Genomic DNA, 24,976 nt, shown 5'->3' on the forward strand with positions numbered 1-24,976 from the left:
CGCCTCATTGCATTTCTTTGCCTTGTACTTGTGACATGTGCAATGACAATAAAGTTGAATTCGAATTCTAATTCTGATGCCAAGGGTGAAAAAAACAGTTATTAGACTTTGGGGCAATTGCTCTTTTCACACAGGGCCAGGTGGGGTTTAGATAACTACCCACTTTAATAAATTAAATTATAATTTAAAAATGTTATTTTACTATATGCTCTATTGGTTTTATTTGAAAATAAATGATGTACAATATTAACATAAATGTTGCCATTATGATACTTTATATCAGAGTTAGCATAAAGCTAATTTCCACCTCCAGTCACGTGCTAGGTTACATTACAAATAATTATAACAACAATAAAACAAACAATATCTCATACAGGGTCATTCACAAAACACACACCCACATGCCCATGAGCGCCAAATAAGAAACAACAGGAATTATCTCAGCCTGATTAGAGTACTGCAGTTCTTTTATACCCTTACTCTGGTTATCTTTGTCTAAGAAGTTTAAAAATGATCTGAAACATGTAAGTGTGACAAATATGCCAAACAAACTGTTGTTCACTGCACTTTGTTTTCGGCTTTAACCAGTAGAACGCAAATTAGCTCCCTGAATCGGTTAACCAAGCTGAACTGAGCGAATCAAACCAGCATCTTAACAGTGTTGAGCTACTGTTGCTGACTAGAAATCGAAGCACATTTGACCAATGTTAGCCTTGCGAGATGTGGAGCATGTCAAAACAGCAAAACTGAGGTTTTTATTTTATTTTATATTATTTTATTTCTTTAGAAAACAAAGGCAAACCTGAACAAGCTTCTGTCGCCACCACGTGGGAATAGGCAGCGCCAAGATCTTTGTCGTCACTATCAGGCAGTTAACAGACACGTCAGCTAGCCAATAGCAGGCCACGACGCTCACACTCTTCTCCAATTACGTAACGCGAAGAGTTACGGGTGCTGGAGCCAACGGAAGCCGTTTCCGCAAAACGGTAGCGTGTGTTTTCAACAAGAAAAGGTAAACTATCAATACATAACGTTTACCGGTCATTGTGTGTTTAATATGTGGGGATAGTTGAGGTATAATGAAATAGAATATAGCATTAAGTATTTTTTTCTATCGCGAGACGATTTGTATTGCACGAGAGAGCAACAACAAACATGCTAACGTTAGCCTGTTAACAACAGTGTGGGGCACCAGCAGCAACTAGCAGCTGGTGTTGTTCTTTTAGCAAGTATTCTCACATATATATGGTGCTGTTGGTCCAGTGTACGTGCCGTCTTTGTTGAAGCAGTGTGATTTTTGTTTCTTTCACTCAGACTCGATTCCCTTTGTGTAAAATGGGTCGTCGCAAATCCAAAAGAAAGCCTCCTCCAAAGAAGAAGATGACGGGGGATCTGGAAACTCAGTTCACATGTCCTTTCTGCAACCACGAGAAGTCATGTGATGTCAAAATGTATAGTGCCCACCTAAACACACCTGGTCTATGGTTCGTAGGTAGATTTCTTAGGTGATTGGTGGTCTCTGACGCTTCTTCTCGCTTTGTCTTTCAACAGGGAGAGAAGCAGAAACACTGGGATAATATCATGTACAGTCTGCTTGGAGGAGTTCCAGACCCCCATTACCTGTATCCTTATTTAGGTGGCAGCTCTCTTTCTCATATAGCAGCAAAGCAAATATAAGGCAGAGCAGTTTCTTGTTATTTTATTATCTTTGCACATTTAAATTAATTTTTTATATGAGGAAAAGTAGTTTGACAAAATAAAATATTAGCTCATACATTATTCAGGGGTTAAAGAAGTTCATAGGGATGTACTATAAAACCAGTTTAATGGCTTGTTGAGCTATGTTGCGCTTAAAGTCAGCGTTTTCTTTGTCACAAAAGTGATCTCGTTTTACCTTGATAAAAACCTATGCTGAACACACAACCTGGTTGAGAGTAGGTTATCTTTAGAGTTTTGGTGTAAAATTCAATTATTCTTAAAATTGATTTATTCTTCTGCAGGAAATCTACGTCCTAGCTTACGTTGTAACCAGAAACTCATTTTATCCCTGCACTGCAACCATGCACCCCGTCAAAGTAATCGTGGTATGCGTTGATCCGACATTTAGTTGCATTTCTCTGGAGGTGCACATCAAGTTACCTAGAAGGTTGTGGCTTAGTGTTAAAAAGGCACTGAGGCTCAAGCGGTTATTATGTAATTAACTTAATTTAAAGTGTTTGTTTTACCGCTCTGTGCGATTAATCCCAAGATTTGCCGCAGGAATAATCTCCTGACCTTTTCTTTTGTACCGGTCTTGTTCTTTACTATTATATGTTTTATGTTCTTGGTGGATTTTTAGACAGCATTGTATTGTCATTATCTGATAACATCTGTGAAGTGTAGGTGGCACTCACAGGTATCATTTCACGTGGAAGAAAATCCACATGATTTTATGTGAGCGCCCACAGAGCCTGAAGCAGAACACTCTTAATGGAGAAAGTTTATAACGTGCATCACAACAGTGGTTATCTAGGGTTATAGGTAGGGCTGAACGATTATGGAAAATAATCTAATTGCGATTTTTTGCCCCAATATTGCGATTGCGATGCGATATGCGATTATTTTTTAAGGTCTTTGTCTTCTGTATTATTAAACAAAGACAAGCAATACATCATATAGTATGGCCAATACTATATTACATTAATTTTAAACTGTTCTTTCCTGGAAGACAGACCTCTGTTATGATGACATGAGGTGATGCATGAATTGATGACTGACATTTTTATTTAACTTCTTCAATCACAACAGTATATTTGAACATACACAATAGTTTATTTTTAGCTTACAAACATCTGAGCATAAAGTGCTGACAAGGAACCCTGGTGTAAACATTAAAATGAAAGTCAGTACAATGTGCAGATTGCAGAAATATACATAAAAAAAAATCAGTGGCTTTACCACACTCAGTTTTTCGACATCTGTGAACTACTAGACAGTCATTCAATTAAAAAATAATATTAAATAAATAAAACTAATAAATAAAAAATACACACATCTTACTGATCTCTGCAGTCAGTAACATTACACATAAAGTGCAAACATAATAGCAATTGTATAAACACACACACAAACACGCCTTTAAAATTTAAAGGCGTGAAATTGGACGGTCTAGCCTTCTGATTAGCGTCACCGCTGTCTCGGTGGAGTTTAATAAACTCGGCCGTCTGCTTCTTGCTATCTAAAATATAACCAGACACTGGTGTAAATTCTCGACTGTCTCATACTTCTATTTAATAAGTTTTCTGTTTGACGTTTAGTCAGCTGTGTGAAAACCAAGGAGGAACCCACCCGGGGGATTAATAAAGTTTTATTTTATCTAATCTAATAACTTTAATCTCAGCCAAACCGATTTACTCACGAACAAACAAAACACTGAAAAAAGCCCAACAATAACATTTTTAGGTTGTCTAAGTGACTTATATATTACGTTTAACCCAAGCAGCGAAACTCCGCGGTGATCTGAAAATGATGTGCCGGGAGTTGTGCCGTTCTCGGCCGCATCAGTAACCCTCGAGCTCCCGGCTAGCTGTCGAGCTGGTGGGTAGCAGACGCCTCTGAAAACGTCGAAGCACTTTTGCAAATATGGGATATCTTGATAAACCGAGCAGATATTTGATGTTTACACAACTACTTTCTCGCCTGAAAATATGTTAAAAGTTTATTTTGTGACCCAGAAAGATTAGTATGAGTAATTTTAAAACTTAGTAGCGGCCGCCATTGCTGGAAACTGGAGTTTGGCTGGGCCGCGCTATGAATTCTGGGATATGGTAGTAATTTGGACAGCCTTCGGCGCGTCGCTGTGACGTAATCGGTCTACAAATGCAGCCTCAGGAGGATGCAGCCCATGAATTTGGACATGTCCAGAGTATAATCGCAGCCTTTGCGGTTAGAAAATTGCACTTGATCATGTCGCGATATTATCGCAAATGCGATATATCGTTCAGCCCTAGTTATAGGCTTTGACAAGCACATTAAAGCAAAGAAACTCTGGCTGTATTGAGCTTAATTCGTTGTATACTGCCTCTTTGAATAATATAGAGTGGCATTAGGCTAAAACCTTGGTCATACATATGCAGGTGGTCAGGTTGTTGGTCATTTCTTTCTTTCTTTCTTTGTGAGGCCCTATATGTTTTACTAATAGCTCGTCTTAGGAAACCTGCCTTAAATGTCAACATCAGCATTTGCCTTCATTGCCTCACCACATCACTGAAATGAGACAGTGTCTCTTTCATATACCGTGCATATGACCATAGCTTCTAACTTATCTCAGGTTGACTATGTAGTAAGTCCACCTAAAAACTAACTGGTGCATAACTAAATCAGTATTTGTTTTGGGAAAAAATAATACCGTTATCTTGTTTTCACTTGGCCACAGTAACCACATAGATTAAATCAGATATCTTGAGAGCTTAATTGTAGGTCATATGAGCAATTTAATGATATCAAATGACTGAAATACTTGGTTGTTGACAGCTGGGAGACAAGGTTAAATTATCAGGAAAAAAGAGGTGGTAGGCTGACTTTAAATAAAGGTTATATAATCAAACTATATTGTTATACTTTAAACGACAGCAGCTCACGTCATTTTTCCATCTCCGTGTAGTCTGAGACCAATATGAGGAACTGTTTAATTTTATCAGAGTAATAAAAATGTTGTGGTACAAGCTTAGAAAGGCAGGAGACCTTTGGAAAATGTTAATTCGTTTATTTTACTTCCAATAAATAACCTGGCTTCAGAATGCGATTTGCTCAAACACATTGTAATAACTGGAACTTTGTATTGATTTTTAAAGTTCACCTCATTCTCTGTCTGTGGATGTTTTTATTTTTAAGCAACAGCATCGTTTTTTTATCCTTAATCCATTCTTCCTCAGATCTGTCAGAGCCAGTTGATGTGTATAGTGATTGGATAGACGCCTGTGAAGCAGCCAATCAATAGAACTCATGAAAATGGTTAGAAACAGAGCGCAGTTAAGTTCTACCCACACTGAAGAGGAAAACCTTTTTTTTTCTTTTTCTTTTTGCATTGCTTGATGCATGCTTGTCATATGTTCCTGTTCACAAAAAGCTGTCAATTGCCCAATGGCCGCTTTGCAGGTTCTTGAACTCTTTATAAGCTGCCAAACAAAAAACTGAGCTTGAATCAGCAGCAGAAATGGGAGAAAATGTGCAACTACTGATAAATAAAATATCCAAATGTCAAATTTGTGGGTACTCTGTTGCCGACACATACCTAGCATTAACTTTCTAACAGCTAACTAGACATGGATGCTACAATAATTAAACTGATAGTAAAATCTAATCTATTTTAGCTAGCTACAGACATTTTGTTGCACATTGTGAGGCCGGCTGTTTTCCTTCTAGCAGGCCTGATTTCAGAGTATGACATGTTGCGCTTTGTCTCTACACCTGTCAGAAAGGTGGTGAAGAGTTCTCCCCTTTCTGTTTAAGGTTTCAGCTCACAACTCTAGTTTTGACTCTTGAGATTTATTACATAATTTGTTCTGTGCAGTGTACCCTGATTTATCTTTACACATTTAGCAGAGCTGTCTGTTTTAAAAATACAGCTTCTTTTTTGGGTGGGTGGTTGGTTGGGGGACCTTATTGGTGATCATCTAGGTCCATTCTTTTAAAATAAAGTATTTTGCATTGAAAAAATGCTTCCAGGTATTTAGTTTCTAACTGCTAGAGATATCTAAGAGATACAAAGATTATGCAAGCGAACATATTCACATCTTAGCATTTGAATATTTTAATATGAATATTTGTATCATGAAAGAAACTATGAATATGGTGAGTAGGTTGATTTTAAAATGGACAACTCTTGAGTATTATTCCTACAGTTTTTCAAAGTCTGACACAAGCAACTCGATCTAGTTGAAGAGTAAAAATTGTCTTGTTTTTTTAATGATTTATACAGTCTTGGTACAAGGAATCCTGAGCCGGATGTTTGTTCAGTCCAACTGCAGTGCTGGAAAATGTCACTGAAATAGCTAATCATGAGCTTTGTGTGTATGTGTGTGTGTGTGTAATCTATAATGATTACTCAGATTTAAGTATGATGTTACAGATTCTGGTCATAATGCAGTCACTCAGACATCTGTGTCACAGCATTAGGTCATTCCACTCTAGAGAGGAACAAGATGTTCAAGATTCATGCTGAGCTGCTGAGTTCATGAGTTTTGAAATGTTTTTAATCCATTCAGTTTCTGTTTCTGATGTCTTTAGGTTATATGTTCATGAAATAAAATAATTTTAAGATGCACAAATGTTCTTTTAATGGGCATGTATATGCAGTAATGTGCAGTATTTCGATGCCTTGAAGTCAGTAGTTTATGCTCTATGACACTCCTACTCAGCCATCTGTTTTGGGTATCATGAATCAGAGCTGTTTTGTTTAATGTTTACTTAATGGATATGTTTGATTTTGATCCTGTGGTAGAGACTTAAGGGTAACCCCATCATTATTACATTTTTTATTACGCTCCACAAATCTGATGAAAATTCCAAATCCAAGCAGTATGTTATGTTTTCTGACTTACCTGTCCTGTTGATCTCACGTCTGCCGTTTAATGGGAAGAAGCAGTTTCGTTTTGCAGAAATACTCTGTAAATTATAGAAACAGCATGCTACTGTAGCTTAGTAAATATTACAAAAACAAATTCTTGGATTTTCACCCACATGTTCATAAACACTTGGGGTGCTAATAAGTATTTATGGAAGCAAGAATGTGTGTGTGTGTGGGCTTGCCTCCAAATACACCACATTGTCCAGATCTTAATGAGAAAAAACACACAACCCTGTTAAAGTCTGGCTTATTAATGTGATTATTTTTTTGTAACATTTTTACGGCAATCGGTGGCTCTACAAAGAGACAGATGACTTAATTAGTTTTTTACTAAGAATTGTTAAAGTAATTAGGCTTGCCACCTTATATATTTTATGTGATATTAAAATATTCCAACAGAATAACAGAAATGTAAAATGATAACCGACATGACTGTGTGTGTGTGTGTGTACAAGCACAATTAGAAGAGATTTGCTTCCTTGAAAGGTTGAATGATTGAAAGATGTTTCCCCACATTGTTAAAAAACATTAAACTTATTTACAAGGCCATCTTATAATTTCAAATTATTATCTTTGAAATAATTTGAAAGGCAGTATTAATTAAAAATGGTACAAAGACAACAGAATGATGAAAATTAAAAATTTTATTTTTTTTGAATTGGACAGCAGCAACATGTTTTGTGTTTTGCACAGTTTCACAGTGGTCGTATACTCGCGTGTTTAATCCACACCGTACATACGGCAAACACTTGTATAAAGATGTAAATGCTGGAAAGGGCGTCGGCAACTTGCATATGCTACACCGTAGGCTTTACATAGAATCACTGCATAAATATTAATAACGCGCCAGTGCTCATGAGGTTAATTAGTAACATGAATGGTTACAATTAGCATCTCAGAAGCAAACATAGGGAGTTCACCACTGTCGCAGACTGCACAGGAGAAATCATTTTAGGATTTTTATAATTTATGGTACATGATATCATTAAGAGCATCCACAGAAAAGTGTATACACAATGGGCACCGCTAATTTTAGGAAACCATTATTAGAAAATATAGTTAATCACTCCACCCACAAATCGGGGTTAAAACTACCATGTGAAAAAAAAGGAGAAAAAAACATTTAAAAAATCATCTTGGATAAGAGGAGAGGGATGTGATCTGATTTGTGATTAGCATGCAATCCAAAGGGAAGGCGTTTCTGCGAATGACATCTGTTAAGGTGCCATTAATAGTGAGCAACATATGCTTCAATCCAGACAACATCTTTTCAGGGAAAGCCTTGTTTTATTTCAGCAAGACAATGCCAGACCACATTCAATATGTATTATAACTGCAATGCTGTGTGATAACGGAGTCCTGGTGCTAAAACTGCCGGCAGTCCAGAGCTGTCACCTACTATAAACATTTGGCACACTATGAAACAAAGAAAAATAAAAAGAAGCCTGTAACTGCTAAAATCTTAATGTAAGCAAGTAATGTAAAACACCCTGCTTTCAAAAATGGTCTCCTCGGTCCCAAATGTTTACAGAGAGGTGTTTAAAAAAATGCAACAGCAGCAAACAGCACCTTGTTGCAGCTTTTTTGAAAAGTGTTGGAACCATTATGATCGTCAAATAATTGCATTTCATTTTTAATTGGCCCTTTACACAACTTTACAGAGCCTTCATCAAACTGGGTTTGTATTGTACAGTATGCTTCGCGCTAAAAGCAAAACAGTTTGTTTTTTTTGGCGTTTGTGCAGTTTTGATCCTTTGATATCTTTAAACACAGAGTCAAAAATACGATTTCTGATATATAGGAAATTCCGCACAGCACAATGAAACCCTCCCTCAGCTAACAAAAGGGTAGATGGAGAAAACCAAAACGCTGATTTAATCAATTACAGTAATTTAAATGTTCCAAAGACAACGATGGCACCTATTTGGAATTAAACGTCTCTGTGTGCAGCTCCTTATCTACTGTCTTGTGGCATTTGTGACCGTGACGCATTTTAGGAGTCCAGTATCCATTCATCCCCACGGAGTGGAGGATGTAGCAGATCACAAATGAAAGAAGACACAGTGTAGCAAGGTTGTGCACCAGGCAGGGCTGAGTGATAATAGATGAGATGTGGAGTGCCTGCCTGGGCTCTCCACCCAGGAAGAGTGTGTCCATGCATGCGAGCACTGTACTGTGTATTGTGTTTGATGATGGACCCCAGCTGGAGAGGTATTGACGACGCCTTATGAAACATGCTGGAGGATGATTACAATGGAGAATGATTATCACTTAGTCTCTTCTCTGTCTCTGCACGTCCCCTCCCACTGCCTCCCCCTCTCTTCTATTTCTCGCTTCTTCTTTCTCCTCTCCCATTCAGCACGCGAGGTCAAGTGTCACTCCGTCTCCGTTGTCAAGGCTGCCAATCACCCACACAGTGAGTGCAAGGCAACTGTTGCCAAGGAAACAGCGATTTGGTTGCTAGGCACCTGGAGCTGTGCTCACAATAGTCATTTTGTTGCTTAGAAGCGCACACACAAATACACGCCAAACCGCAGAAATGGCTTTGCCCAATCAACAAGTTTATGCAACCACGGAGTGAAATTTGTATAAATTATAATTACACACTCTTAAGAGATTTGCTTACACAGTAGTAAGAAATCGTGTGAATGATAAGGGTGTAATTTATCACGGACATAACCAGATGCTAATGTATTGCTGAATTCGCAATGAAATGCTGATTTTCTAATTTATAATACTTAGCAAAATGCGCCCAAAATGTAAAATGTTTTATTCGAACACAGCTGCTACCTGATTAATCAGCACGCCCAAACGTCCGGGAATTTTTCAAACCCACACCTCAGCTTGATCAATAAAGAACATAAACATCCATCATTCTGACTAAAAATAGTTAACCATAAAATCAGTCAATCCCTTATTTCCTCACTGGCACGCGGACCCAGTGAACCTACTAGCTGCACCGTGAGTCATATATGTGAGATCTATCTATATGCCTATTTTTGTGAGATCCCTCAATCCCCGATTTTCCTACCAGCATCTAGATTATGTGAACATTCAGGCACTTGAGCGTATGTGCGAATGTGGGTCTGGATCTCCATCGTGACAGCCAGTCAGCTGAGCTGAACGCTGAAATGTCAGCCATGGGTGCAAGCCTTGACATGTCCTCATGTGGTACTGTCTACTGTTGCTGCTACGGGCATCAAACACACATTTTTAGCAAGATTCGAAAATAGGAATGCAACAGTGGTTGCAAGTGCAGCGGTACGATGCTTATGCACAGTTATAATATAATATATTATCCCCTTGCCTGGGGGATGTGAAGTCCAGGAACACACGGCTAGTTTTTTTCTTTTAACTTGAAATTTCTGCTCAGCTTCAGGAAAATGTTCAGTGCAGAGTGTGAAGGTCTGTGAAAGACACCCATCAACTGATAAGATTATAGGATCACTTGTGTGCACGACTGAATGACAAGGATATGCAATCAAGAATTTGGAATTAACGTCTAAGTCTGAAGACTTTTGTGTTAAGCTCCCTGAACTAATGCCTGGGGGTTTAGCTTAGTGGCATGGTACAAGTCTTTCCCACCAGCACCTCTGCAGGGGAGGCTGAATCTAGCCAATGACACAAACTCATTTCCTCCACAGGTGTAAAGGGTTGACATGGTTGATAAAACTGCGATGATAAAACCCTTTCATTGGCTGGATTGGATTTGGGCTCCTGCTAGCCTCGATTGGATTCTATTTAAAAATAAAAACCCTTTCTGATTAAACAAAATAAGCCTTTGCCATAAAAAGTCACCTCTGGGCGCTTAATTAAAAATCACCAAATGCCTCAGTTTGACTATACATTTAAATGTGTCTGCCTGGGCTCTGAGCAATGTTCTGTTTATGGTCCAGTGCTGATGATAAAGCTTCCGCTCGACTACGCGTATTCTCAAGCAATAACATCCACATCTGTATTATCAACCCAAGAATACCCGTGGTCGAGACAGGAGCAGAAATGCCCACCTCCTCCCCTCTATTACTTTCTTTCTCCTCTCGACTGTGGAGCTCACTTTCCTTTTCTGTGTGCTTCCCTTCAGCTTCTGCACTCTGAATAAGATTGCAGTGTTGAAGTAGGTCTGTGTGGAGGCACATCTTTAAGGACAGCACCTGGGATAAAAGAGACAAAAGAGATCATTTTTCTTTTTCATTTTTTATCCTTGAATGACAAGGGAGCGGCATTGCTCTGAGGTTATAATACGCATTTAACACACGCAGTCACATCTCGAGCACACTGTTAGACTGATAGCCCGACTGTAAGCAACAGCAACGCATACATCCACACACAGACACGCAGGCAGCCTGCTATGCGTCTGTACCTGAGCTGCACCAAGTAAACAGATTACACTGCCAACAGCTAGTCCCTGTGCTCTCCCCAGTATCAAGCAACCATTTAGCCAAGCGCTGAGGGAGAGGGCAGGCTCACCAATTATCAAAAAGGTGTCAGTATGTGTTACACTGCACTGAGGGGAGAGAGTGATTACCAAACAGATGTTTAGTCCTCACCTCCATCCTCCCCTCCTCACCCGCTGTCTTCCTTCATACTGTTTACGACTCCGTTTGACCATCTATTCCCTTCTTCCTTTGCTTTGTCTCCTCTCCCCTCAACTATTGTTGGACCACTTCCCTGGATACGTCCCCCATCTCCTCCCCACCTCAACACACACTCTCTTTCTCTCTTGCTTGGTCCGTCCCATGGAGAATAAGCTCTACTCTCCCCTATCCACACTTGCCAATTAGAGCCACAGTAGCTGTCAGTCAATAGCTGAGGAGGAGAGAATGAGGGAGAAGGAGATTTTATTGGGAAAAGAGGGGGTGGGAGTTGTCGGGGTTACATCAGCACCACAGACAGTTCCCCCCGGAAACAAACTAGTTTACAAACCTGACTTGATGCACTCTCTTTTCTTTTTCTCCTCTCATCTCTCACTTTTCCACTTAACCTTTCCTCTCTAATCATTGTGATCCCTCTGCTGCCTTTCCCTCTCTTTGCCACGCATTTACCCTTTTATCCCTTTGTTATCCTCGGATCAGCTTGTTTATCCATTTTCACACACACACACGAACCAATCACCTATCAGAGGTGCACTTCAGGGAACCTGACACCCCTCAAAAGTTCCCATTTGCCACTGACAAAACCCCTCACCTCTCAGACTCTGGTGATAGTCTACTTCCTATCCTGCTGTCATTCTGCGAGAAGTGCCAAAACTAGCTAGGGCCATCACATCGACAAGATCTTGACGCCTCCCTCATTACCTATACTTCTCTAGTCTTCTCGCCTCATCTCTCCCCTTCGCATCTTGCCTCTTCCTCCATCCCAACTGTCCATGTCTGGGCTGCTGATGATGACAACTCAAGTGGACGTGTCTTCTGTTCTCACCAAGAGCTGTGAAGAGATGTACGTAGGTGTCAGAGATCTGGTGTAAAAATACACCCTGCTGCTGCCCTCTTCACTACTCAGGACCGGTCTGTGTCTGCTCGGTGTCACTGGAATGTCTTCATGTAATTTGAAGACATGCTTCAGTGTGGTTTTAGCCATGTATGCGGGGGTTAAGCTATGATAGCAAGACACTCACATATGGGTGTGCCTGTGGCAGCAGTTTTGAGTGTACAGACAGGCAGGCCTTTTTTTCTCGCCTCCTTTTTACGTTCACAATCATATGAACTTGCCCTGCATGCACATTTTATAATTCTAATAATTTCTGCATAGACTTGGTAAGAACTTCATTTCGCAGCGAACGACATCTGGCTCGCATTTATAAGAAAATCCATTTCCTGAATTGACTTGATTGAAATTGAACTGGCTCCAGCTGGAGGGCCTAATGAAAGAAAATCGGTCTGTGTTTCATATTTATGTCTGATGCAATAGACTTAGCAATCATTTAATGTACCTGGTATTTCAGATAGGATGCAGAATCACAAGTGGCTGTGCCAGGGGCAAAGACAAGACAGTCTTGAGATGGAGACAGACTAAGCGGATGCTGAGCTGCTGCTTGCACATTACTGCTTAATTGCTTGGAACTAAAGGCACTGTTATGAGGATGTTTATGCTTATGCCTGCAACAGCAAATCTTTCCAGTCATTTTTTTTCTTTTTTGCTACACTGTGGGGTCTTATAGTCACCACACAGACAAAAACTAAACGACCCAGCGATGGCAGTTGCAAAAAATTCAGCCTATAGTGCAGAATAAGAATCCAACCCATCAGCCTTGGGCCAAACTTTTAGTGACAAACTTAAAAGAGACACTTTGGTTTCTTTAATCTTAATGCATAGGCTCCAGTTGGCCTACTAGCCCAGATAACCAGACAACCACACACACCACTGTAAAAATTGCAGATAGCCAGCACCTGTCCCCTACGTGACAGGCTTGGATATTAAGCTTTCTTTGTTTGTAAATACATCCGCTTCTACTGACAAGGAGAACCCAGTTCAGAGTGGCAGGCGTGGATTGAATCCTTAACCCTTTGCAGGGAGCGTGAAAGAGATTTTTAAGCATCTTTTCTTTTTTCTTTTTTTCGTTCTTCTTCCCCCCCAACCGGATACAAAGGAGGAAGACACGTTGGCATGCTGTTGTGGTTAAATATTAGCCTAAGCTGCATGCAGGTACAATTCGCATCAAGTAATCTGATAGGCATTTGGGAGTGAGGCTGCTGGGACCAACCTGTTTAGTTATCAAATCCTAAAGCGTGCCAGCGACAAATTGATAGGGCGTAATCTCATGCCATGCTGTGCTGCAAAGCGGCTAATGAAGCAGAAATCTACAAGTCTTGTTTTCTTCACTTCAGGGATTATCAACAAAATATCTTTAATAAACAGGACAGTGTAAAGTGACGGGACCCTGAGCAACAACGCCGTGCTGCGAACTATGCCCAAATCGCTTTTCGTGGTTAATGAAAGCGAAAAAAACAAAGACATTTAACTTACCGCCACGTCCACCTTTATGTCAGCTGAAAAAGCCGCTCCATATGCTGTACAACGTATCCATGCTCAAGTGTGGTGATAATAGACTGTGCTGTGCAGGGAAACGCCCCCCTCCCCGCTATTCCTTTTCTCCACTGTGCGCTCCTCACCCTGCATGTGGGGAATCACATAACCACTCCTTGTTTTTTCCATTCTCTCCGAGGGAGGGATGGAGCGATGGAGCCTATGCAGCAGCATCACTATCCCATGCCATGCAACTCATCTGCAACCTCTCACCTCTCTTTTCCCCCACCTCTGATTCTTATCCCCTCCTCCTCTTCTCTTTCTTTCTTTCTTTCTTGTCCATGCCTCCATAAAACCACGCCGACAAGGACCAATGCCCCCCGCCCATAGTGCAGCGGTCCCCAAGTCCAGGGCCATAATGGACCACTGGCAGGCCCTAGAGAAAGAAAATAGAAATATTGGCTTTACACATCGAATGCAACACTGGTTGATTAATTCGCCCGCTGGCTGTAGCACACGGTGCCTTTTTGTTGTTGTTGTTGTTGTTGTTTTTAATTTTCCTATGCAAAAAATATTATATGTGGGCGGCTTTCACACGAAATCTGTATTTATCACAGGTGTCACGTTTTGTAGTTCATTGTTCGTGGATTCGTGATGCTTTGAGCCCGCAGCAGTCTGACTAATATTCTAAATAATGTGAGTGAACAAACCTGGAAAACACAATGCAATCTGGAGCAACAGCCAGGTTTTAATCTTTCACGATATTGCTTCAACCCCATGGTCATTTTAGATTTTAGTTTGTGCTGTTATTGACTTAAAGGTCTGGGCTGTTGCAGTGCGTTACATTTGGCATTACATATACTTACCGTTGGCTCAGTTTGTTTTAAAATCTCATTTAGCTGCGTCTCTTTGGAGGGGAAACCGAATGTAGTACTTATTTGCCCACTTAAAAGAGGGTTCTGTTGTTTGTCATTGTTGTTGATGTTGATTTAATGGGACCATTTTAAAATTTACAGCCAGCAACACATTTTATGTTCACTCTGTGTTTCATTATTCTTCATCAAATAACACTCCTTTTGGGGGAGAACTGAGGATATCTGTAGTTGTGGAAGTGATATCTTTCCTCAGTCTTGCTCAACAGTTCAAGGCTTTTAGAATGCTGTATTTTTATTGCACAATGGGCCAGATGTTTTATATAGGTGACAGATATGATATGCAGCCAGCCCAGTTTTGCACCTGGACGCTCGTACTGTGTGCACAAGGTTTCTTGGCTTTACCTTGCTTAAATAAGAAAGGCCTACACTGGAAAAGATTTTGTCGTGATTGCAGCATATGTTAGTCCAAAACACACGTATCCTGTGCAGCATTGGCGCTGCCTTCACAGAAGTTTGAGTCATCCATGCCGTGCTAGGTGGTCCCCTTGGTCTTTGGGCTGCAGGGTGTGGCATCCACCGTTTCTCAAAAAGAATTTTAGCTTTTGATTGGTTACCTGATAGTACAACTTTTCTGCCCATCTAAAGTGAGCTTGGGAGTGGCATTTCTGGCTCTTGTTCATATTTGTTTTATCTTTGCGTGACAGAGATTTAACTTTCATTCATGGATGCAGAGACCAACTGTGTTCACTGACAGCGATTTTCGGATGTGTCGCTGAGCCCACTTTTCAGCGGTTTTCAGTAGAATCCTCACTGCAACCCAAACGGATAAAAGATTTCGACCACTTAGTGTAGATTTACAGATTTCTCACTACAGAGAATGAATCTGGATTCTCAGAGTGTTTTAATGACAATGTATACCACAGACTACATATTCTTCCAATTATCGTGTGTGTATTTATAGTTGCACTTGATTAAGGGCGTTTGCTGCAGAGTCTCAAAAAGATTTCTACTGTATATTCCCCCGGTGGAGTGTCTGTGTTCCTTTTAACAATCTTTCTCTTATATATTCAGCGGATGGTCTTCCTTATTAGACATGCTGGATAGGATTGGTGGTAAAGACATTTTTGCTCATCTCCTCATTTGGTGGTGTGTAAAAGGGCTGACCGCTCAAAACCATTAGAGTGTGTGCATGTGTATGATTGCCAAGTGCTCAGTAATGGCTGACACACGAGATAGTCTGTATACACCCTTTTCTAGTAACTTTTGTGTATGATTTGTTTTTTAATCCATTTCTTTCTTTGTGCCTTACTGTCTCTGATTTGGTCAGAGGCATCAGTAACAATAGCAGAAAGGCAGCAAACATGTAAATTTAATGTTTGAGAGCCCAGAAGGCTGATGCTGTAAGGCACTGGAGCCTCCAGGGCCATAAAATAAATGAAAGCATATTTCTTCAAATCAGCAGCCATAGCGTCTCTGTATCTCTCTCCTTTCTCTTTTGGACACACACACATATATATATACACACACACACACAAACGTGTATATATGTGCACTCACACTCGCAGTGTTAATGGCTTCATAATTGTCAGAGGCAGACCACTGAGGATAATCAGGAGACTGCAGCAAGGCAACAACCACTATTTGGAATTTACTATGACAGATAGTGCCTTTTTATTACTCAGAGGCCTCTGGTTTGTTTTGGGATGCGATAAACCACACTCATTTGACTACCCCCCCCCCCCCCCCCCCCCCCCCTTGATACTTCTCTTTCTCTTTCTCTCTCTCATCCTCAGTCTCTGCTTCTTTTTCTCTGTCTCTCTCTCAAACACACATGCATAGCGGTTCAGTCCCAGACAGCGTGTGACTCAGGGATCAAGGCCATTACTACCAAACACTTAGTCAGGGAGTAAAGTTCAGCTTATCACAGGAAGTCACAGACACGCACACACACAAAGGCGCACACAGACAAGCATGAACGTACTCAAGGAAACGCACACATAGAAGCGCAGTCAGTCATACATGACCCTTTAATACATAAATTGAATGCCTATGAGCAGTTTGGTCTCGGGTGAGAGCCAGATATGTTTTACATTTTTCATTTTTTTTCCTCAGAAGGTTTAATGGTGTAATTACATTTGCACTTCTTTAAAACTGTCTCACTCACGATGAACAGGTAAAAAAAAAAAAATCCAGATCAAAATCCATGCATCAGGTCCAGATATTTAGCTGAAGCCTCAGCACAATACAACGCAATAGCTCTGCACCAAATTCTACTTTTACAACCCTTCCTCATTTTCATTTTTTTTTATAGTTGATTGCTCTGCTATATAACTGAGTGGATGGTCATGGCATTCTGATAAATTGCATCACTACATTTATAAAAATGCTAATTTTCTTTTGTCCTTTTGTGTGTGTATGTGCTGAAAGTAGTAGGCTATATGTAGAAGAGCTGCTGTACTAGCCAGTATTAGATTTCACACATGTATTTTGATGTTAATGTAACATCAGTCTGCTCTCCCAGCCTGGCTAGCTCATTCTTTCTAACTCCACCTCAGATTTGTTCCATTTTCAAGCTTGTTGTCTTCAGATCCAAGTGCTTTGAGGCAATTTATAAAACTTCACACGGCTCCCTCTGGAACCACAAAAGGCTTTATACTACTTTTTTTTAAGTTTTTTACACTTGTAGTACTCCTCCCCAAGACATTTAATAACATTTTGATGTTTAAAATCAGTGGAATCCTTTCTCTTTCACACAGGTATCTTAACAGATATGTGTGCTTCTCGTGTTCGCGTGTTTACGTCTTGCGCATTATGTTCTGTCATAACCGCTGATCTATCTCTGACTGCACTTAAAGTGATATTAACACATTCTAATCACCCAAATCAAGTTCATCATTCATCTCAGATGGCCTATATCAGCTCTAGTGGCTTGACATGTTACAAAATATCCATCCTGTTTTCTCAGTGTCTAGCTTTGAGAGAGAATTACTCATGTCCAAAACACTAATTTAACGGTCACAAGTCATTAGAATAGCACACGTAAATTATTAAATTGAGTGGTTTTGCACTCTGAGGCAGAACTTCAAGATGTAAGTGATTCATACTCTAATTGGAGTGGATGTGTGCTTTTGCTCAGTAGCCAGTTCGTACGATTGGGAATGGGGATGCTGGCAATCAGGATGTAGAAAATGTGTGTGTGTCTGTTAGTGTGTGTATGCGTGTGTCAGTGTTAACAAGAGAGACAAATAGGAACAGAGAGAGAAGCAGGTGCATCACTAATGGCTTTTTAAAAAGGTTACAGCGTAGCGCTCTTCTTTTCTAATGGGGCTCTGGCTGTGCTTGAGAAGCAATTTCCGGAAAAGATAATGTTGTCGAGAGAGTGCAGAGAGTTCTCTGTTTGCGTGTGTGTGCGTGCGTGCGTGCGTGCGTGCGTGTGTGCATGTGTGTATTTGTGTTGCTATTAACAAGACTGACAAACACAAACTCAAAGGAACACAAAGAGGGGCGGGAAGAGATTGGGGCAATTGAGAGAGAAAAGAGAGGGAGAGAAATTGCCTTTGTCTTTATTGCAAAGTAATTGTGCCATATTGCATTGCATTTATTAGTTGACGAATAATGCCTGCTCCCGGGCCAGCAGAGGTCTCAAGCCACAATAAATAAATAAATAAAATTTTCTCTTTTAGCATATTTTTACATTCATAATGTGGGGTTTGATTTCATAAACATTAAAGCTGGTGAGTCCTGAAAGCTCCTCTCTTGCGCTTCCCTTTCCCAGTAACCATGGTAAACAGTGCCACCCTGTGTCCACAGTTATCTGCTTCAACGTTTTGAGCCACGTTTCTGCAGATTCACAAGGAATAAAGCTGCAATCCCGAAATGCTGCAGATTTTAATAGTATATTGATAAAGACAGATTTAGACAAATGTACTTCCAAGTGCGCGTTAGATAATTAAATGCAAGTGCATATGTAAATACATTTCATGTGTTGATTGGTACATCTTAAACAAGAAGTTCAATTAAGACCACTAAGGGGCAGTACTTTCCCATTACTGCCTGCATGCTTTACAACAAACCCTGTAGTGTTTACACTGTGAAATTGACAAAATTAGTAAGAGTCGGCTTTTCAGAATATGATGTTGATGAGAATTTTATTATTTTATATTTATTTATTATTTTCCTAAAAAGGAAATGAGTGAAGCAATCACAGATGCAGACTAATTGTGGTTGTTGTGGTATCTCCAGGAACACTTCACATAAGAGAAACCCTTTTTGTGAAGTGTAGTGAGAATCTAAGATCACAGTTTGAGTCAAGCCCTAATTTCTAATATAAAGTCTTTTTGTGTAGAAATAGCAAAACGGTGTGCTGTACAATACACTGAGTACTTGTAGTATGTATTGTGCAGATGTGTGAAACTGGATCATGACTCCAGAACCTGAGCACAGACAGATCTTTCCCACAGATCATCGCATGTCATGACATACAGCAGCAGGAAAAATGGAAATTGAATTCCATCTAGTGGCGTGCTGGGTCACAGTCACACTGTCCCGGCTAGAATTCTTGTAATCAGTCACGCCGGTGTTTCATTTAAAATGTCTAACACCAATCAGCTGCAATGTTAAAATCACCAGCCTTATATTCTGTCCGTCTAGTTCTGACTCTAGACACCTCTAGCAGTGCCCTGTGGTTGGATAACCACTGTGGATCTGGTTCATTTCAGTCAGAGACATTATAATAGAGAGACATGGCACTCATATTCAAATCTATGGCACAATTACACAATGGCAAAAATGGTGATATTAGTATAATTTCCAGGGGGAAAAAAGGAGTTTTTAGAAATTCTTTTAGGGGCAAAGTCAGCACACCACTGCAGCTGTTTTTATTGAATTTGTCCCATGATGGGTTGAGATGATTTGGACATGTAAAGAGGAGGGATAGTAGATTCATTTATTTCAGCCTGTACTACTTGATTATTCCAGCATCGCCCATCATAACATACACTGGCATCAAAAGACTTTCCTTGTAGACCTTCACTGGCTTAAAATAGTTTAAAAAATATTATTGCTGGTTTTTAAATCGCTGCATAGTCGGTTTGTGGATGCGCTCTGCATCCATAAACTGCTGACTCCATATAATATTGCCTGAGATCTTCCAACATGACCTTTATAAGTAATGCCAAAGACTTGTCAGGACACTAAAGATGATCAAGCCCGTGCACTCTCAGCAGCACGACTGTGTAATTCCCTGCACGAAGAACTCTGTGAGATAAGTGTGATTTATTTGTATTGTTTTGCTTCTTTAAACCATGTGTACTTGTTTTCAATTGTTTCCACTGAATTTGAAATTGCTTTAAGTTCCAGTGAAGTTATTTTTGCATTTTTCAAATTTGTACATTCTTATTCTTTAGCACTTTGTATGTTTACTTTGTTCTCTAAAAATCCAAAAAAGTAAAAGCAAAATAAAGGGTGCTGTCAGGGAAGAGGAAAAGAGGAAGACCACAGAGACGCTTCATGGATGTAGTGAAGGAGGAGATTGATTTTTCTGGTCACTGTTGTCAAGATTAACAGAAACCATTTGTCCATTTTCTTCAGCTATCTAATTCAGGGTCACAGGGAGGCTAAAATAGGGCAAGTAAAGGGTACACCTGGGACAGGTGATTCAGCGCTAACACAGAGAGAGACCTATGGCTGGTTTAGTATTGCTAATAAACCTAACCCTGTGTATGTCATTAGACTGTGGGTGGAATTACACAGAAAAGCCTCAGCCGCCTGTGGATTTGAACCCAGGACTCAGGGGTGGCTGTAGCTGGGGGTAGTTGGGTTTGGCTAGAATGGGTCATCTACTAATTGGTGGTTGGTTGGTGGTTTGATCCAGACTGCATGCAGAATTCTTGTAATGGGGCAAGATACTAACCCCAAGTTGCTCTTTGACACAGAGTATGAATGTATGTTAAAGTTATATAAAAAGCACCAAAGCATAGTGAATATTTGTGTGAATGGCAAGTTATATAAAGTGCTTTGAGTGCTCAGCCAGAGTAGTAAAGTGCTATATAAGAACCGGTCCATTTACCATTCTTGCTAGCTGCCCAACTGAAACAAATTGTCCAAAAACCGTCACTTGCATGTGCAGCATGCACCACTACTGAATGTCCGGTATTTCAAATAAGACCATGCAACAAAAAAAGAGTAACACATAAAATCCATATCCTCATTAACGGTAGCAAACAAAGTGAAAATTAGAAAATGTAATTCACCAAGCGGTGTGTTATAATTGTGATTTATTTTGGTAAATAAATACAAAACAGTGACATTTCAACATGAAAATAACATTATTTAGACAGTTATGGTATTCTCTATCTCTTCAGTTATTTACAAAGTTTCACCGTAGGTAATCACAGAGCTATAATGAGCACCTGCTATAACAGGCATTGTTAAGAAGCCTTGGCAGGGGTCCTTCGAAGGCCTGCAGTTACACACATGTACAAGTGTGTAATTATAGCAGCTACTTTTGACAGTTTAACTTAAGAAAACAGATTGCCAAATTAACAGTTATGCTGCCATACAATGTGCTCATTATAAACATACACACAAATATGCACACGCACGCACACACACGCTTAATAAAACCTTAACAACGTCTTCTTTATATAACCCAGTGTGTAGAGTAGTATACCCTCCCTGGAGTGTCCTTTTGAACTGAGCAGAAGCAAGCAAGTTGTGAGCCAAACACCCCAATTTTATGCTTTTAGATTTCACACACTTCTCCGCTGTGCTACATTCCTGCTTTAGATCAGGCTACTACTCATGTTCATACAAGACAGCTTCAGGTAGCTTCACATTTTTCACACAATAAAACATAATGTGGTATATACTGTGTAAAAAAAAACCTATATTCTGTACAAAAGTATACACAGCTCAGAGGGCTTACCTCTGTCTTACACACTGGTCTGTGCCATCACTGTTAGAGAATCGGTGAGAGGAAACACTGATGGAGCTAGGAACAACTAGACAGGACAGATGCATGAACTGCAGCAAACTGATGTCATAACCACTCTTATTACAGACTAGTTTTGGAAACACCAGCTGATATAAATGTAGGAAACATCATACAGGTGTCCAGTATTTAGATGAATGTACTCTGGAATAAAAGACGATGCATGGAAGTGTTAAAAAAGGGGACGAGGGAAACAGACAAAAGGGATTTTGTTTTTACAGACTTTCACATTGGAACAGGCAGTATGTCAAATCACAGAGCTCTCCATAATGTTTCACAGGATGGAGATTAATCCTACAGTACATTTAGAACACACACCTGAATAGAAAGGAATAAGGATATTTGGAAAGTTGGTGAAAATCAAATGCTGTTCACTTCGAGGATGAATTAAATGATGCCACAAAACACGTGGCATCACGAGCACAGCTGTGGTGTGTATAAATCTCTCTTCTATCACGTCACACAATATAAAATAAAAGAAAATAGGATACAACACAGTTTCGTGAACACTGAGTCGGTTCATCTGTGCTATAATTTACAAAAGTGCTTTCTCTTTGACAGCATCTCTTATTGACTTTGAGGACAAAAGAAAATGTTAATACTCTCGATGGTACGTGTATTCTTATTATAAAGGTCTTTGTTCTTATTCCTGTCCTCTGCTTGTTTCTATTTAATCATCCTGAGTGTTACAAAATGGTCTTGAGGGCAATTCACTTGTGCCCGGGATTTTCTTCGATCCCCAAACCCTCAGCGCTGCTGAGTTGTTTTTTTAATTGTTTTTGTTGTTGTTGTTGTTGTTTTTAAAATATCAAGTCATCACCAGCCAACAGTCTTTATAGTCTTTGTGGAAAAACTGGACAAGAAAGCAGGAAACAGTATTGCTTTAACAGCTCTGGCTTTGGCGAGTCATGAAATGGGTCTTTTTCACCCAAAGGAGAAGGTAGGCCACCGTGGATGACAAACAGGACAGTGCAAGGTAAGGAGGGCAGGTCTCTGTCTCCGTCTGGTCCTTAGCAGATGGCGAATTTTGGCCAGGCTCGCCGTGTGTGATTTTTGCTGGTGGACCTTCAGACCTGGGTGGATTTGACTCGTCTGAGAGGCTTTCGTCCTTCAGGGTGGGCGTGGCAGGGCGGGGGGCACTCAGTGGGCAGGTCTAGACTGCGCTGGTGAGGCAACGTCGTGAGGGGAGGAGCACATCGGGAGGGGCGGGGGACGGGATTGGCTGATGGTCATGTGATCTCAGAATACGGTAGCCCTGGAGCCTAATGGGAGGACACAGGAAAGGGAGGGGAAGACGAGAGAGAAAATTCATATCAGAACACATTGTAAAATATTTGGGAAGTTCAATTTGAGCGAAAAGGGCAAATGAACTTGACTAGACTGAGATAATAACAGTAAAAAAAAAATGCCCAGTGATGATGTCTAGACAAGAGAATGGACACACAAAGCTGGGATATCAGACAGAGATCAGAGCATCTGGTACACATTAAGACATAATGAGTCAAACAAGACAGGAAGATCATTCCATAAAAGATCCATAAAATCTGACCCCTCAAATCAGCTGACTTTTTTTTAGTATATAAAAACAAAGCCTTACAAAGTTGCTCCTTCATACTGATGTATGAAAATTTTCTCTAATAGGTTGTCTTGTTGCACATATGCTTTATGAAAATATCAATTCCACAGGTCTCTGGGTGCGTGTTGTTTTGTCACTATGGTTTTTGTATATTCACGTCAAATTGCAATCCAACCTTTGCACATACAATCACTGGCAGTCACTGGTACATCTGTTCAATTGTTTAATAATGCAAATATTTAATCACATAGCAATAATTGGGTCCATTTAGATCCATGTACACATGGTCACGCTGACATCCTGAAGTATAGTCAGACTGCTTCGAGGTAATAGAAAGTAAAGAGTAACTTTAATAACCATTAATCACATCCAAGCTATGCAGGAGAGCATATCTGAACACATGTTAAACCTCAAAGCAGATCAGCCACAGCAGCAGAAGATCACCTGGTGTGTGCAACTCCTATAAATTGCACAGGAAACAGAAGATTGGAAAAATGCTGCCCAGTCTTATCAGTCTTGATTCCTGCTGCGACATTCAGACGGAATCAGAATAAAATATCAACAACATGAAAGCACTGATCCATCCTGCCTTTGATCAACAGTTCAGACTGCTGGTGTAATGGTTTGGGGAGTATTTTCTTGGCAGTCTTTGGCTCCCTTAGAACCAATTGAGCATTGTTTCACTACCACAGCCTGCCTGAGTATTGTTGCTGACCACGTCTATTCCTTTGTGAGCCGAGCAGCTATGTTCTGATGGGTTGAACATGACAATGACATCACCGTACTCCAATGGTCTCCATAGTTACCAGATCTCAATCCAATAAAGCACCTTAGGGATGTGGGGAATGGGAGATTCAGGATGTGGATGTGCAGCCAAGTAAAAATCTGCAGCAACTGTGTTTCCAGCACTTTGTTGAATCTATGCGATGAAGCATTAAGGCTATTCTGAAGGAAATGGATGTTCAATTTAAAAAAAATGGTTAGTTGTTAGTAATGATTAGTAAAGGATTTCAACACAAAGGAATCAGAGCTGGAAAATGAACCTGGCATCAAAACAAAAGACCTTTTATATTCTACTTGTTGTGACCAGCCACCTCGATCACTTGTGGATATGACCCTTAAAAGTAAATGCTTTTTTTTCTGTTCTTCTACATTACAGACTACATCCCATGATATTGACGCTCAAAGCTGGTTATAGAAATAAGAGAAAACATGCATAGCAATAGATAAGATCTGGGTTTAGACTGTAGCACTCAAAGTGGGTGTAAAATTGATCTGAAGCTCAAAAAAAGATCACAAACACTGGAAAATATGTAATATGATGGCCTGTAATATGTCAAGTTTTTTTTTCTATAATGTTAAAAATTTATATAGTTTTTCTAAAGACACTACAGCTGATTCTGAGGAGGTCAGGTTGGATGTACTCACTGATTTGTCATGGAATGAAAATGCCCAAACATTTCGATAAAAAAACAAGTACATGCACATTTAAAACATTGTTTTGATTGCTTTGGTACATTTCGTTTCCCCCACCCCTTACCTGGAGGCCACTTAACTTTTCAAGTGGACTCTCCACGCGGGGCAGGCTGAGAAGAGGCAGCCCAACGGGGGGCTCTGAGCGCTGAGGAGGTGGAGGAGTCGACGCTGCTATCTGGGTTGGCCTGAAATTGTTGATCACACATGACACCTGGTAGAGAGCAGACAAAAAAGGTGTAAAGGGAAAAGGAAGGGAGAAATTCTCTCTACTCCACTATAGAGATGGATGATTTTCTGCTGCATGAAATGCTGAAGTGTGCATGGAAACAGATAGTGAAGTGGGAGAGACTGAGATAAAAGAAAGAGGGATAGGCAATGAATTTTGCGGGGAGGCATGGAAAGAAATTTATATTCTTAGGGACACACACCAGAAATGACTTTGATCTTTGAAGTTAATACTGATACTTTGGGTCAAGAGGTCCAACACT

General features: G+C 40.2%; 2 protein-coding genes across 2 annotated transcripts in view; one reads left to right on the forward strand and one right to left on the reverse strand.

Annotated features, from left to right (window-relative positions):
- The first annotated feature begins 961 nt into the window (after nucleotides 1-961).
- On the forward strand, nucleotides 962-6,604 carry LOC146630727 (transcription elongation factor 1 homolog). Its single transcript, XM_085356060.1, has 4 exons — nucleotides 962-1,012; nucleotides 1,315-1,451; nucleotides 1,552-1,622; nucleotides 4,914-6,604. Exons 2-4 carry the CDS (start codon nucleotides 1,336-1,338, stop codon nucleotides 4,976-4,978), a joined length of 252 nt encoding a protein of 83 aa, XP_085212186.1. The 5' UTR covers nucleotides 962-1,012; nucleotides 1,315-1,335; the 3' UTR covers nucleotides 4,979-6,604.
- Nucleotides 6,605-22,500: 15,896 nt separating this feature from the next.
- The window catches only part of LOC146630728 (phospholipid phosphatase-related protein type 5-like), a 63,452-nt gene continuing 60,976 nt past the window's right edge, over nucleotides 22,501-24,976 (reverse strand). Inside the window, exons 7-8 of the mRNA XM_085356062.1 lie at nucleotides 24,569-24,699; nucleotides 22,501-22,698 (exon numbers count right to left, since the gene is read on the reverse strand). Of these exons, the coding sequence (XP_085212188.1) occupies nucleotides 22,590-22,698; nucleotides 24,569-24,699 (240 nt within the window). The 3' untranslated portion in view covers nucleotides 22,501-22,589. The remainder of the gene's footprint in view (nucleotides 22,699-24,568; nucleotides 24,700-24,976) is intronic.

The sequence above is a fragment of the Diplotaxodon limnothrissa genome, linkage group LG6, assembly GCF_057381915.1.
Source record: "Diplotaxodon limnothrissa isolate DT_005_m linkage group LG6, D_limnothrissa_male_GT1.1, whole genome shotgun sequence".
NCBI classification, from domain to species: domain Eukaryota; kingdom Metazoa; phylum Chordata; class Actinopteri; order Cichliformes; family Cichlidae; genus Diplotaxodon; species Diplotaxodon limnothrissa.